The sequence below is a fragment of the Heterocephalus glaber genome, unplaced genomic scaffold, assembly GCF_053883595.1.
Source record: "Heterocephalus glaber isolate CG9 unplaced genomic scaffold, H.glaber_assembly_v1.0 deba00001497, whole genome shotgun sequence".
NCBI classification, from domain to species: Eukaryota; Metazoa; Chordata; class Mammalia; order Rodentia; family Bathyergidae; genus Heterocephalus; species Heterocephalus glaber.
The window spans coordinates 67,126,872-67,142,463 of NW_028258320.1; the positions used below are offsets into that span (position 1 = coordinate 67,126,872).

General features: G+C 50.0%; 1 protein-coding gene across 2 annotated transcripts in view; it reads right to left on the reverse strand.

Annotated features, from left to right (window-relative positions):
- Window positions 1-14,791, reverse strand: part of Slc18a2 (solute carrier family 18 member A2) — a 31,512-nt gene extending 16,721 nt beyond the window's left edge. The window contains exons 1-9 of one of the 2 annotated variants that reach the window (XM_004838848.3): window positions 14,687-14,791; window positions 14,336-14,475; window positions 12,409-12,763; window positions 3,733-3,791; window positions 3,374-3,457; window positions 2,564-2,656; window positions 1,782-1,871; window positions 1,627-1,670; window positions 1,482-1,542 (exon numbers count right to left, since the gene is read on the reverse strand). In XM_004838848.3, the coding sequence (XP_004838905.1) occupies window positions 1,482-1,542; window positions 1,627-1,670; window positions 1,782-1,871; window positions 2,564-2,656; window positions 3,374-3,457; window positions 3,733-3,791; window positions 12,409-12,763; window positions 14,336-14,456 (907 nt within the window). In that variant the 5' untranslated portion in view covers window positions 14,457-14,475; window positions 14,687-14,791. The remainder of the gene's footprint in view (window positions 1-1,481; window positions 1,543-1,626; window positions 1,671-1,781; window positions 1,872-2,563; window positions 2,657-3,373; window positions 3,458-3,732; window positions 3,792-12,408; window positions 12,764-14,335; window positions 14,476-14,686) is intronic. The other variant, XM_021253349.2, reaches the window with a different exon arrangement.
- Window positions 14,792-15,592: the final 801 nt, after the last annotated feature.

Consider the following 15,592-nt stretch of genomic DNA (forward strand, 5'->3'; position numbering starts at 1 on the left):
CCCTCCATACAGGGTATCTATGCAAACAGCCACTATCACCCTGTTAAGCAGATGCTTTGTAAATACAGAACCATCTGGAAAAAGACACACGGCTGGTCCTCCATCCGTCATTCGGGAGTGTCCTGTGTTGTGCACCTTGAAACCTGTAATTTGCTAAACAAACTCAGGGAACACTGTGACCTTGATGAAGATGCAGGCATAATGAAGGGAGGTTTTTTCATTCTCTGTGACATTTACAGGCACAACACAGAAACGATTGGACTCCTCCCACAGCCCTTGCTTCTGAACCCCTCCCTCCCGAGAACTGGGGATGTTTGACAGAGTGTGGGATAGATCTTGCTATTCCCTTCTGTCAGAGAGCTTGCAGCCGGCACAGTCCTGCCCAGACTTATCCAAGCTTCAGGGAGTCGCATCTCTGGGACGTCATCCCCACACACTCTCATGACCTCCTAAGACCAGGGCTCTGAGGCATCCCAGCCCCAGTGCAAGAAGAGATCTGTGCACCGACTTTCCGGCCCTTGGGCCACATACATGCAGTCCTCACCAAATCCGGCAGCGAAGGGTAGAACCAGACCGGCCTGCAGCTTTGGAAGAGCCTGAATTTAAACGCCCAAAGGCAGGGTAGCGCCCCCTTCTCCTAAGCTCCCTGACCCCTCCTGGAGGACCTGACCTCTGCTTTGATAAATGCACCCTCACTGGGTCTGATGCCAGACTGCAGAGCCGCCCAGTGAGCAGCACCCAGCCGTAGGGCTCCCAGCCTCACACCAGGGCCACCGCTGACCTCAGCACGCAGGCCCAGGCAGTGGCTACACGAGGCTGGTCCTTTGGGTCACAGGGAGGTGGCCTGCTGCCTCCAGGATGGTCTTTGGGGACAGTTGCTTGGATGAATATGACTCATTCCCCTTCCTTCCCAAGAGCGCAGAAACCCAAAGCCCTCTTGTAGCATGTTCAGGCCAAGAACCCAAAGACATGACCCTTCACCAAAGGGTGCTTCCTGTAAGCCTCCCCACTGCTCCACAGAGGCAGGCTCTCTGTAAGAGGAGCGGTGTCCTCTGAGCCCTCTGGGACTCTGTTGTCAGTCTTTATTCAGACAGGCCAAGAGGATTCAGAACGCCCACATAAGACCCTTGCCATGTGGCCACCAAATTCAAGGCCAAACAATGATGGGCTCTGACTCTAAAGCAGCAAGCCAGACTCCAAGCAAGCCTGTGAGGCAGGGCATCACGGTGGCATCCTGTGACCCTGGCCCTCTGAGGAGCAGGGTGCACACCATTTAGATTTTCCCCAGGTGAAAAACAGAAGACAACCTCGGCTGAGGTCAGAAAACAATGACAGAAGACCATTTCCTGAGACACGGAAGCTGTCTGCCCTTTATGTTCTCTTCAGCCCTACATTTCTGGCAACAAAATGGCCACTGGCACCCACCACTCACTGCCACCTCCCTCAAGTGGCCTCATCTGAGAAGGACCCGGGAGCCCCACCTGCAGCAATGAGGATGTAGGGGTCCTTCAGCAGAGTGGTTAGGGGCGTCCCCTTCTGACTCTGTCAAGCAAAAAAGAAAAAAGAAAACAGGTTAGAATTGTCACCATGGCCACTGGAAGCCCTCATTCCCAGGTGCTTACTTACCTCTGGCTGCACCCGGGATGGCTGGAGCACGAAGAGTTGAATCACTGCAAGGGAAAAGCACAGATGATCTCCCTTTCAGAAAGCAAGCATGGCAGGAGTCCATGCCCTCAAGAACGCCAAGGTCATGGCCACAGTGCCCACGGAGCCTCACTCACCTCCATCCAAGAGCACCAGGGCTGCCAGCACCAGGAAAGGAGCCGTCTTCCCCACAAATTCGTAGAGCACACTCCCAAAGGGGGGGCCCACTGCAGAAAGACAGGGGCCAAGCCAGTCCCGGTGGATGCCTCACAACACTAGAACCTCCATCTGTTTCTTGTGTTTCTCTTCACTTTGCTCAAAAAAAGTGGGAGGGGTCACCCTACATTCTTTTTAGTTAGCAGTAAATTGCTTGGCAACTTCCTCCAGGTGGGCTTTCACTTGAGGAACAGCCAAGGCGTACAGAGAATTCCCCTCTCAAAGGTGAGGTCCCAAAGAAATGAGATCCAGGTCACAGGGATGTGCTGCTTCTGGGGCTTGGGAAAGGCCCACTACGGCACAGGGGGAACCACAGGCTCCAAATGAAGGGAAAGGATCAGAATCTCCCCTAGGGAAGACATCTGTCCCCTGGCCTGGGAGATCTTCCAGAGCAGGTGGATGAAAAGTGGGAAGGTTCTCTCAGATCATAACACAAGAAATGTTTGAGAGGAAGGGCTCCAGCAGACCAATCCACTCAGCCCTTTGTTTCACACAGGGGCCCAGCGAGGTTTGGAGCAGAGGCCAGGGAAACCCAGGTCTTCCCAGCTGAGACTCCTTCTACCATTTTCCAAAGTCTCCATGAAGGTAAGAAATAGAAAGCAGACACAGCTCCACCATGGCCAGGGCTGCCAGGTGAGCGCCACCACTGCCCGATAGCAGCCACCCCTCCTGTCTGCGCGCCTACCCAGTGGCCCTTACCCACCTAGGACCCCCATGGCCAGGCCTCCCAAGGCGATCCCCATGGCATTGCCTCTCTCTTCGTCATCTGTGTACACACTGGCAAGCATGCCCATCCCTAAATTGAAGACACAGTTAATAGCTAGGCCCTGGGGAGCACCCTCCCTCCCCAGCCAGACTGGTGATCTTCCTGAGTCTGGGACAGCAACTGAGGATGGGACCAAGCAGAACCCAAAAGGAAGGTGGGCAGCTTCTCCAAGAATCCCCACCACCACCACCACCGCCGCCACTACCTTGAACCCTTGAACTAGTCCAGCTAACTGCCCAGAGGGCAATGCTGGGGGTTATAGTTTAGATCTAAACTATCTCTCAAAATCTCATGTGTTCAGGGGTAGGGATTTCAGAAGGTGACTGGGTCATGAGAGCTCTAACTTCAACAGTGGATTAAGACCCTGATGAGATTATAATTTGATGGTGCTGTTGGGGAGTGATCGTAAGAGGCGGTGGGGCCTTGTTAGAGTGGATCATGGCACTGTAAGTTTGAGGTTTTTATCTGCCCCCAGCCCCTTCCTCTCTGGCTCGGCCCCCTCTCTCTGCGTCCTGGCTGCCGTGAGGTGAGCAGCTTTCTTCCACTATGCCCTTCCACCAGGACGTTTCTGCCGCAGCACAGGTTAAAGGCAATGGAACGGCTGCCCATGGACTGAAACCTCTAGAACTGTGACCCAAAATAATCCTTTCCTCCTCTAAGTTGTTTTTCTCAGATATTTTGTCACAGTGAAGGAAAGCCAACCAACACAGCCCCCCAATCTGCCCACACAGGTGTTTCCATACCTACCAGCTACAGATGAGCAGGAAGAGCCGATGCCCTGCAGGGACCTAGCGATTAGCAGGAAGGCATAGCTGCTGGAAAAGGCGAACACTGCCAAAAGAGGAGGCCCCAGCCAGCACATCAGGGCCATGCCCCTGCCAGTGGGATGGCACCATCCCAACAGGGGCATTTCCAAAGCCATCTCTAACCAGGGGAGCATTTCCACATTTACTGCACTATGTTTTTGCTCTACAAAGCCTTTCTCTCCACTCCTTTTTCCAATACACAACCCCTACCTTCACCCCTACCATATTCTGATTCTCAGCTTGAGAACAGCAGAACTCATTCCGACAGCCACACTCAGAAGGCAAACGTGAGGCACTTACTAACTGTTGAAATAAACATGATGCAGAATCCCGCAAACATGGGCATCGGATAGCCGATTCTGCAAAACACAAACAAAAGGAAAACCTGGTGACTGGTGGGTATTTTTTTAAGGCTTCATATTGATTGTCTTTTAGCTACCCTTTGGGATCAGATGGATAAGCGTTTGGTCAACTTTTCTAAAAATTCATATTCTTAGGGCTTCCTACATGACCTTTTTGTGTTTGACTGTCTTGGAACGTGAATACATTTATGGACTGACACTCGGAACAAAAATTTCTCTGGAATAAATATGAACGCAATATTGGCAAGTAACCGAGAACACATCCAAAACACAGGAACAATATTTCCATCAATTTCTGTATTCCTTTAAGTATAGTCTTTGCTAGATCATCCCCAAGGGGACAGTCACAATCAACCGATTCTGTCTGGTAAAACACCATCAAGTGCTTCACTCAGCTGCAGAGACAACCCCTCTGTTATCTAAGAGGCATTAGGAAGCACTGTTTTAAAACCTACCTTCCTGTTGACCTGAGCAAGGCCAGCCGAAGAAGACAGGCCTCAAGTTCTATGCAAAAATTCAAAATCCCTATTTCCTGTAAGACCACCCAGGGCTCTGACACCAGGCCAGGGGCCTTCTGGTATCACTTATCTGGCTGGACACACAGCCATGGCCTGAACCCAGGCAAGTCCCCAAGCCCCACCGCCCACCTCCTAGGACCTGAATATAGAGAGCTATGAATCTTAAACCATCTACCAGTGCAGCTGGAGCACAGAAGGTGCTTCGGAAATTTAATTTCCTCCCTCACTCTGCTCCTTCTCTTCCCTCAGTTTTGGTGGGATTAAACAGACAGTTCAGTCCCTGCTATACAGGTGATGTAGGCGGCTTCATTTCCCATTCTGCTCTGATAAAGAGGGGACAAGATGAGCTGAGCAACTGCCTTATTGTAGGCTCGCTCCAACTCAGAGCAGCCAGGAGCATCTCCAGGACTCTTTTCCACTAGCCCTGGACCCCAGAAATCTGGAGAGGGACCAAAGAATCCAAGAAGCCCAAAGAGCCAAGCGTGCTGAGTCTAGGAACTCCTGGAAGGGCTCTTCTATTTAACGCTTTCTTCAGAAGTCACAGTCACAGCACCTTTACCTACAGGTTATACCCAAAGCCCCACGCACTTACACTCACCAGCTCAATGATTTCACACAGGCAATTAGCTCCCTATTTTACAGCTGAGGAAACTGCAGAATGAAAAAGTGACTTGCCAAACTACCCAGATAATTTCACATGGGCCATTCCCTCCAGTCCAGGGTTTCTCCTGGTAAATTGTAATACTTCCGCAGGTTCCCAAAGGGCAGGTGTAGCTTTAAATGGAATCTCTCTGTAAGTCTCCTGACCATATTCATGTATCGTTTGAAAACAATTTGACATGCATTATGAAAACAACTACCAAAAATACAAATTGCACCTGAAATTAATGAAAGATTCTCAGATACTCAGTCCCCCTTTCACAAACCCTGTGACACTGCCATCAGAGAACAGCTGTTCTTGCTTGTCTCAGGCAGCCGAAGGTGACTGTCCGGGGCTCTTTAGTCATGAGGACAAAACGAAGCTCATGCAAGGTCCTACACGGCGCTGCTGGACACTGAATAAGGAAAAGTCCAGGAAGCTCACAAAGAACTTGCAGGCAGCTTACTGTCTACAACCATGGCGCATCTTGTGGAAGAACAGATGCATGCCAATTTTCCCAGCTACACTGGAATAAACATGGGCTTCTCACCTCTTTTAATACGGATTTGGGAAACGTAGTAGCTGGAATGCTAATACAATGGGTAATCTGAAAATAAAATGATAATATAATTTTTTAATGTATTATAGTAAAAGACACATTGTCAAGAATAATGGGATACATGTATTGAAGCGAGGCAGAATGTTTTGAGGGGCCTAATGCAATGTGGCTTTTACTGTAATAAAGTTTTTAAATTTAATCCTTCACTGTATTTTTTGGTCACCTCTCACTGATCAACTGTTTACAGCAATTTCTGTCCGATAAAAACAGTACAATGTCTCCTCATCCACCATTATTCTGACTCTGGCTCAGCACAACTAAAGACACTCCGGAAGGACTTCCAGCACTGCCTCAGGAAGTGGCAAGAATGCAGGGATGAAGGAAGTGTGTTTGAAATGAGGAGGAGTATTTTAAGGGGGATTAATGGCAACGTGTCTTTTACTGTAATAATTTTTTTTTTGGTACCGGGGATTGAACTCGGGGAAAATCCCCAGCCCTACTGTAATAATTTTTAAGTTAAATTTTCACTATATTTGTTATCACTCATATACGTCAAAGCTGATGGGATCGGGGGATTAAACTCTCTTTCTTTGCTTTGGTTGAAAGCTTTAAAAGGGACATCCTTCAGCCACATAAAACATCTGCAGTCCCTCTGCAGACACAGGCAGAAGCATTGAGTGGTTTTGGGACAAAACATGAGAAAACGCAGCAACCCCAGGTGTGGTCCCCAAGCCAGCAGTGACAGTTTGCCAGGTGTGCAGTCTGGCCAGTGGCCAAGTCATTTGTCGATGCACAGTTAGGGTGGGCTGGAAGCCACTGAGGCTCCTTCTTCCCAAGAGACTCTGGCATTCCTGTGACCACAGTCAGGGAGATGGTGTGCAGGTGGCCTGGGATTCATTCCCACTGCAGTTCTGTGCAGAGCTTGGGTGAGGTCTGCTTTTCAGACAACCAATACTGGGCTCAGAGAAGGTAAACCACTTGCCCCAAATTCAGGTGGTGGACGTACTGCAAGTGTGTACTGTGTGCCAGGTCTGGCTGGCACACATTTTGGTGCGAATGCCAGCCCCAAGTGCAGAGGTTCCCCATGGCATGTGGATGAAGGCTTCAGTCTCACTGAAACCTACAGGTTGTGCATTACACAAGGGTTTTTCCACCAATACTTTTTTTTTTAATTCCTTTGGGATTTTAACAAAGCATGTCTGGAATAATCAAATGGCAAAAGCTAGAAGGAAACACAAAGGCTGGCCAGTCCACACCCTCACCTTCCATGAGATAGAGTGGCTCACTGGCAGCTGCAGTACAAGTCAAAAGCTGCAAGCACCTGAGCACGGGTGCTGCCTTCTCATAGCAGGGCACACACATGCCTGAATCCCCAACACTGGCCAACCCACAGGCAAGGATGCCCAGGGGTCAATGCCAGGCAGCATCTTCCCCTGGTGCTCAACCCCAAGGAAAATAAGACATCATGGGTAGCTCCTGGGTCTCCACCCTCAAACTTTTCCTATCTCAGAACGACGGCTGTCTATTGTCCCTGTGTCACTGAGCAATGGGCAAAACGCTGATGCCTTCTCTCCTTGCACAGTTTTTCCAAATGGGCAGAAACTCAGCCGACATTAGTCATAAACTTCTGAATTAATCCTCCTGCCTCAATCCAATGCCATCTCAATTAACGTATTACTTGCAAGCTAGATCTGATTCAGCAAACCTTTATCTACACATCCATTTTCATCTCGTGAGTCATCCAATTGCCCATAGTCATCCTCTACAGAGCAGCAGGGAGCAGTTAATCTAGTTCAAATAAGACTAAAAATCACATAATGAATCCTTAGGAAAACAAGTAAAACAATAAAAGTTGTTCTAAAATTACACCTAGTCAGTGGAGACACCCTTTGTGTCCCTCAATAGTCACTGGTGATTGATAATTATTCTCCAATGTTAGTAAGTAGCTCATCTTTACCACAGAGACTACCCAGACTATTCTTAGCTACAGTTCTCTCTCTACCACGCCAAAAGACAAAAGGAAGGACACAAAGTAGGGCCCAGTAGGGTGCAAACCATCCCCAGAGGCAGGGCCATCTCCCTTTTAGTTATCTCAGCACACTCCTGAAAGTTAGATGAGGAAATGAATGTTTTAGTTACCGAATATTTTAAATTGCTCAGATATAAGAGGAAGCTTGCCAACCATTTAGTAAATGAAACAAAATTCTTAGGTTTAGTCCTTGGGTCCAGTGGTGGATGGTTGTTGTTGGCTGTCAGATGCATACAAGGAGCTGCATGGGTCACAGATGTCTGACTTTCCTGAGTGTGAGCCCCATCAGGACCGGGACACATTTCAGGTGGAGACTTTGCTCCCATGAGAACTGCTCTGATTCTACTGCTGGATTCTCCTGATTTCAGAAAAGAAGACTCCATCATCCCCGCCCCTACCACTCCATCCCTATCACCCCAGAATCGTCTAGGATGGAAGATCCTTTTCCAGAACAGCTGGTTGCCTTGTCCACAGAGAAGCTGAAAAGGTCACTGCTTATTCCTGCAAAGCCTACTTCAGACCAACTGACTGGAGCAAGAGGGAACAAATAATAACCCCAGTAGATTTCAGAGATCTCATGCCCTATGGCTCTTTCCTTGTCATTCAGATGTTAGTTAAGATTTGTGTGTAAAAATAACTGCTTTCAAATATACTAGGTAACTATGGAAATAAATTAAGCCAGTGATGCGGGCTTGATAAAAAGCAGACCACCCAGGCAATGACAAGCTAAAGAGGAAGCTGAGGGAGATGGCCTCCAGCACCAGAGTTAACTCTTTCCCAAGCCAGCTGGTCGGCCTGCAGTATCAACTTTCCATTCTCAAGACACAGCTACTACTTAATCCGTTACACAAAGCAAGTGAAGACCAGGATGCAACATCTTGTAATGAGAGTGTATAGCTCCCTGGTAGAGCAAATGCTCAGCATGCACAAGGCCCTGCGATTCACCTCCAGCACAAAAAGAGAAAGGCGAGGGCCGGGGATTTAGCTCAGTGGTTTCGCTGCCTGCTGCACAGGTGCAAGGACCCGAGTTCGATCCCCAGTACCAGAAAAAAAAAGAGAGAGAGAAAGGAGAGAAAGGTAGAGATATCTGCACCTTGTTTTGCTGCTTAGGCTCTTCCTTTTACGCACATCTATGCCTAAAATTCACTCACTGGACTCAGTTATGACAGGAGTCACTAGTGTAACTCCTGCCACCTCCTGTTACACACACTGAACTTGTGGAATGACCAGTTAAAGTGAATTACAAAAGAAGTCACACCTGCTGCCAAGACGGAAATCAAGTCAACCGAAGCACCCTCAGGCACTGAAAAGTGTGTTATCGGATATGGGACAAATGCACGTACCAAAAGCAAAGGTCCTTCGTCCTTATTCGGTCACATATTTTCAGTGAAAATATAGTACCCTAGCAGTAAATAAAACAAGAATGACTTGCATCAAATTACCAGTCAAATAAACGCTTAAGTGCTTCCCAAGAATTGTTACTTTGTGTTTTCAGGATTTGGATAAGATCTTATCCCAGTAATTAAAACTCTTCTTTGTATCACCTAACAGAAGCCAGTCAGGTATCTTAACCATCAATACAGGGCCTAGGACGGGAACTGTACCATTCCGGGTACCTCATCTAAGAGTGGGTTCCCTTAAATTAATGCAAGGGGCTTTAAAGAAGAGTGGTTCCTACCACCTGACTGGGCGGCTCCCCCATGTGTCTCTGGGGATATATGAGCAGACTAGCTCACATCAGGAGCTGGAAAAAGATCATTATTTTTCTGGGGCCTAGGAAGGTCTAAGTCCCAAAACAGCAGGCTGATTGCTTTCTAAATTATTTGCCCATTAATTAAAACTCACTGTGCCTTTACCTGTTCAGACTGGTGAGACCAGGAAGGGCCCAAGAACATACAAGAATGACAGATTTTTAAAAAAATCTATGTTGTTTATTTTTAGTAGCTAAAAGTACAAACTGTATAATAGCCACAGGGAAAAGAACAGGACAGGGAGGAATGGAGCCTTGGAGCCAGCATGGAGCCTGGACATGGCACTAGCCCTGCTGTGGGGAAATGCTTTCTCCTCCTGCTGCACAACTCCTCTGCCACACAATTCTAGGAGTGACCCAAAAAGTCTGGGTAAAGTCTCTGCGAGCTCTAAGGCTCCGTGTTTTTAACTTCTCTCTAGTCAGGAATACCATGCCTCTTAAGCACACTCATTTACAACACGGAAAAGACTGGGTGATACATGATGTTTTAATCCCTCTTTAATCACAAATATATAAATCATCTTTAAAATGCTGTTTTAAACACATTTGTTTATAATACCAAAAACACAAGTCAACAACCTCTCGTTGGTAATTGAGGATGAGATTGGCATAAATTACGTCAAAATTGGCACAATTACGCCAACTGACTGTTGGTAATGGCTCATGGGGGAAGACTGCACGAACAATGCCCTTGTGCCTTCTCCGCTGGTTTCCATCCGAACCATGGGAGAAGCAGTGTCCTGGAGGGCCTGAGGAGCTGCAGATCCCCAAGTTCATGAATACCGGGCTTGGAAAATACTAGCAAAATTACAAATCATGATCATTTTGAAGGTACCACAGTTCACTCCACTGTTTTGCCTACATCTGTATTAAAATTTGCACTTCCCCATTCCCAGGTAGGGCAGATACTGAAGATCATTTTTAAGCTTGCTGGGTAGCTGGCAAAACCAGGTAGGGGTTAAAATTCTGCTCTAGATAACCCAAAGTGGTTCACTTATCCTAAGAATAGACTAAATTTCACAAGTCATAAAACAAAATCAGAATTCTCTTGGAAGACAATTTTTCGGAGCCCCAAACATAAGCTCTGGATGGCTGCAACCACACAGATGTAAAATATTTAATAGGGGAAAGGTCTCACTGGTTTTAAACAAGTTTCTTCCCTGTGGCCTAAGCAAAGCATTAAAAACAAGAATGAAATTTTTTTAAAGCTGTTCATTTGCTATTTGCATTTGGAAGACTGGAACCCTCCCATCATTTGGGAGAATTTCTAAGTATTACACACTACAGCTAGTAACATTCCCACCCAAGTGATTGGCAAGGCATTATTACGATAATGTCCTCAATTTTCACATACAGTATCCGAGCCGTTTGCTCTGTCAGAATACAAAACCCTGCACCATTTTCTGTAATTATACCAGATGCATTTTAAGAAGTGCCCTTAGTTTTGAAAAAAGGAAAAAAAAACCAAACCCGCGACTCTGAAGGTCTGGTCTTTTTGTTTGGTCTTTTCCGGGAGAATAGAGGAGCTGCAGCACGTCACCTCCGTAATGGCGTTTCTTGGTGGTCTCACAATCAGCCCTTCGCTGGGTTAATTTGCTTAGTGTATTTTGTGTGGCAGCCATATAATATTGCTATGCACAGACTGGAAGGCTGGGCATGCATGGGAGGGCTAACATATATTCAATGGCAGCACTCGGTCGAGAAAATCAGACTGCAGCAGGAATTCTGCTCCTGTGCACCTCACTGTGAGGGCAGCAGCAGCAACCCCAGGTATGCATCCAAGACAGCCGGTACTGGGGAAGGGGGGAATCTGTCATCCCCTCTAGGAGGCCCTGCCACTACCCCATGCCTCCTCAGCTCACAGACCCTCAACACCAGAGAAGCACAAGGCCCCGCTCTCAGAAAGGCTCTGGCCTTGGCTCAGTGCTCTGCTCCTGCCTTGCTGAAATCCACCCTAACATCTGAACAAGGGGCTCACGCTGGGTCCCACAAATTATGTAGCCGATCCTGATCTACATCTCCGCACCACACTGCTTGGCTCCCCTACTCTTCCATAAGGCTTTGGAATGTCACATGGATCCCAAACGCTGCCCATAACAAAACCCTTTTCTTCTGGCCAAGCCTCCTCCCCAGCCCTGCCCTCCCTCTTCGGTGTACCTTTCCTCCACCACAGCCTCTCCCCCACAGTCTTTGTCCTTCTTACAACTCTGGCCTGGCTAGAAGGCAAGACTGGACACTACCGTCCCTACCATTTTTGTATTTCTACTTGTGGGGCTGCACATTTCACCTAGCAGCCCAATTCTACCAGCTCCCACTCCCTGCAGCTGACACCTTTGGGGACTGCCCAGAAATCTGTGTCCTGTGCTTTGAGCTTTCATGTATCAGGCAGAACCAGCCCATCTCAGCTGTAGAAGAACAAATACTTGATGGATGGTCAGTGTAGTCAACAATTACTCCAAATAATGCAGGTCCAAAATAATCTAGAACACCCATTTAATACTCATAAAGCTAGTTTGGGCAGCTTGGATTCTCTAGAATAGTCTCGATTCTCTTCCCTTCGAGCACATGGACACAGATGACTAACCAGCAGAAGGAAAAGAACATGGCTCAGCACCTCAGCATCAGCTCAGGCTCTCATCTGGGAAGCAGGAGCACCCATCTGCCCCCGACATTCCCACCTGGGCAGCTACTAAATCTTCTGCCATGATAGCCTTAAAAGAAACCACCACAGCATTTCATAAGCAGGTGCACGACCAGAGGAGGAAACAAGAGAAAAGCACATCGGGCATAGAATCTGATGGCGGCCACTGCAAAGTTCTTGCTGCCCCAGAACGATCGTGACAAAAGCACTCATGAAACCCAGTGTTTAGACAGAAGCAAAGGTGTATTCTCTTTATTCTGTCATCTTTCCTATTTTCCTACTTTCTGAGCAACAGGGGAGGATGGAAAGATGGGACAAATGGGAAATTATAGTGAGCTGAGGCATGAGCTGAGAAGACTAGGTTTTCCCCAGCTCACCCATCCGATTCTCCAGATCCTGACAAATGAGTAAGGGGAGCTGCAGGTAGAAATGAGCTGGGGGAATATAAAACCCTCTCCCCCACATCACACAGCCTACCTGTTGGTCAGCAGTCCTATGAAAGGGTTGGTGATGAGCTGGACGGTGGCTTTGGAGGCAAACAGCAGGCCAACCTGCACGTTCTCATTCAGGAGGTCTTTATCTTCACTGGGACAGTCGGAAGGGCCGGCAGACATGTTGGTCACCATGTGCTGTGTGGTGATGGCCTTATGCAGCTGCCCCCCCGAAAGGCCTCCCGTGGTGTTCCCCGTGACCATGGTGGAGTTGTCATAGTAGGAGAAGATACTGTGGAAGCGTCCCGAGGTGGAGGGTGTGAACACTGGCCGGGTGGTCTGGGTCTCAGTAGCATTTCTCTCGTGTTCAATGCTGTACAAGTAACTGGGGATGATGGGAACTGGGCAGAACAGGAAGGGGATGATGACACTGAAACGTTCCTTGAAACAAGAGTCAGCAAAACTAAGGTCACATCAGAAGCCAAAGGAGGCCCAGAGAGGCGGCACATCTCTCCTCGGTGCGGGACACCCGCACTGATGCAAGCTGGGACAATTTCACACTGCTTAGTACACTGGGCAGAACAAACTCCTGAGATTTTTTGTCACTTGTGGGGTTTCTTAACACAGCATTCCTACACAGGAATGAGAGGAACAAAACTCGGTCTACAGTCAAGGCAGTGCTGACCTGGGGTCAACTGCTGCTTCTCAGGGAGGTTCAAAAGACTTCTAACTAAATGAAACAAGGAAATGGAAGTCTCGATTTCATTATGGATCTTAGAAAAGAAAAAAGCAAATCAAACCTGCAGGAAATGATAAATGGGAAACTCTGAAGCAGGCTAACTTCATCTTTCTATTATGTGAGTGGGAATCTGCACTTTTCCATACCACCTGTAAGGTTTAAGAATTCCTCAGATTTCCGTGAAGGAAAAGCAAAACTGTTGAATATAACTGAAGTCTTGGGCACACGAGAAACCACAGGGCATTCAAGACAAAGGGACTGGAGGCCCTTGTTCCTGAGCCAGCATGAGCCTAGCCCTGTGGTCCTGAGCTGAAAACCTGACTCCGATGCTCTGAGAAGCACCCTGAGAACCTGAAACAGGGAGACGGAAGTGTCCCACCACTTAGATCTTAACAAAACATTGTATTTTATTCGTTGAAAATTGGGATTTTTTTTTAAAAGGAAAAACATCCCAAATACTCATCTATTAATGGGGCTAATTAAGAGGCCTGGATCTCAATTATTTAGTTTTTCAAAAATCCATTATAGCAACAATATTACAGTTGTTCTCTCCCAACTTGTCCCTCCCTCCTTCCCTCCTTCCTCCACCTCATACTGGGGATCAAACCCCCGGGGTGTTCTGTCTCTCAGCCAGGTCCTCAACCTCGGTTCATTTTTTAATTTTAAGACAGCGTCTCCCTAAATTGCCAGGTGGGGGTTGAACTTGTGATTCGCCTGCCTCAGCCTCCCGAAGTGCTGGGATTACAGGACTGCGCCGGGCTCCAATCACTCTCACACGGGGTCCTGAGATGTTTGTCTCAAGTCACTGCCGCTTCCTTTTTCAAGCGAGGGATACGACTTGTTCTGCAGCTGTTACACCAACTTCTTAACCCACCTTTTGGGGTGGCATAACGTTTATTCTAAAGCACTTTTTGAACTGAGAATTGTTCCTCTTTAATAGAAATCTTTTTCATCTTGGTAGAAGTGAGCAAAGAGAGGCAGAAAATTATCAGGAGGAAACATAAGTGCTGGGTCTTATCCGAGGTCACCGTTTTTGACCTGACCATCAGGAAAGCGAAGCCACAAGCGCAGCGCCTCCTCCGAGCTCAGCTCGGGAGCGGCGGTTCGGAGAGACGCGGCTTCTGCAGAGTGCGCCTCCGCTTCCCGGGCCGGGCCGGAGCTCCCCGAAGCCCTGGGGTAAGCGGGGCGCCCAGGGAAAGGGGTCCCGGGGAGAGCACGCCCAGATCGTACGTACCCACGACGGTGAGCAGCATGTTGTCCAGCAGCAGCGCGAGGAACACGATGAACAGGATGAGCTTCCGCGAGTGGCGGCTCTCGTGCAGCCGGCGGAGCAGCGCCAGCTCGCCCAGGGCCATGGCTCGGGCTCGGGCGCGGCTGCGGGGCGGCGCGCAGTGAGGGCCGAGGGGCGCCGGGACCCCCGACCCCGAGCAGCTCCCCACCCACAGCGCCCGAGTGGGTCCGGGAGTCGCGGCCGTCGGGGACCCGGCCCGGGACCCCGCCAAGCTGTCCGCTCCCCGCCCGCCCGCCCTGGCCCCGCTGTCCCCCCGCGCCGCGCCCCTCGTGGGCAGGGAGCGGGCGCGCGCACCTCGGGTCTCCTGCGGGTCCTGCCTGCCGGGTCCTGCGCTCGCGCCTCGCCCGGACCGCCGAGGGCTCCGTCGGTCCGCGCGCCCCGCTCGCAGCCTCCGCCCCAGCGCGGCCGCCGCCGCTCAGTTTACCCCGTCCGGCTCTGACGTCACGGGCAGCGCGGGCGGGGGGCGGGAGGCTGGGGAGCCCCGGCCTCCGCCCACCCAGGGGCGTCGCTGGCCCGAGGCCCCCGCCTCCTGTCCCCGCCCAGATCCCGCGCGGACTGTCGTGGCCCTCGCAGGTGCCCGCGCCGGGGCGTCTGGGCTGGGAAAGCGGCGCAGGACGGGGTCCGAGGGTAACGAAGCTGGGGCCAGAGCTTTGTCGTACCCCCAAGGAGGGGCTGGAGCAGCTCTGAGCAAGTTACGTGGTTCTTGGACCCTCAGTGTCCCTCAGCTGTTCCCGGAAAAGGAACATCTAAAGGAAGGCGGCGGGCTGAGCGCCGCGGGAAGGGGCGCGAGGACGCGGGCAGCCGGAACAGGCCTCTCCTGCTGGGGCCGCCCTTTCATCGCACCGTCCCCGGGCTGCTCCCCGGGCTGTGGCCTTGAGCCCTGGGCACCCCCAGGCTGTCGGTGCGCAAATGGGAAAGGGGGGACCGGCCCAGGGTCAGGCCCAGTGGGTGTGAAGGAAGGTGACGGCCCGGCCCTTTGACCCAGGTCTCAGAAAGTGGGAGCCCAGGGGCTTCCGTGCTGGGCAGGTGGAGACAGGTGAGCCCCGGCCGCTTGGTAAAGGCACCCTCTACACCCTCTGTGCTGTGCCTGTCTAGAGGTCGGTATGACAGACACTGCCAGTGTGTGCCTGGTCCAGCGCCTTCTTACCACAGAGGGGGAAGAGTCCTTTTGGCTTCCAAGTCCCCTTGATAAACATGGGG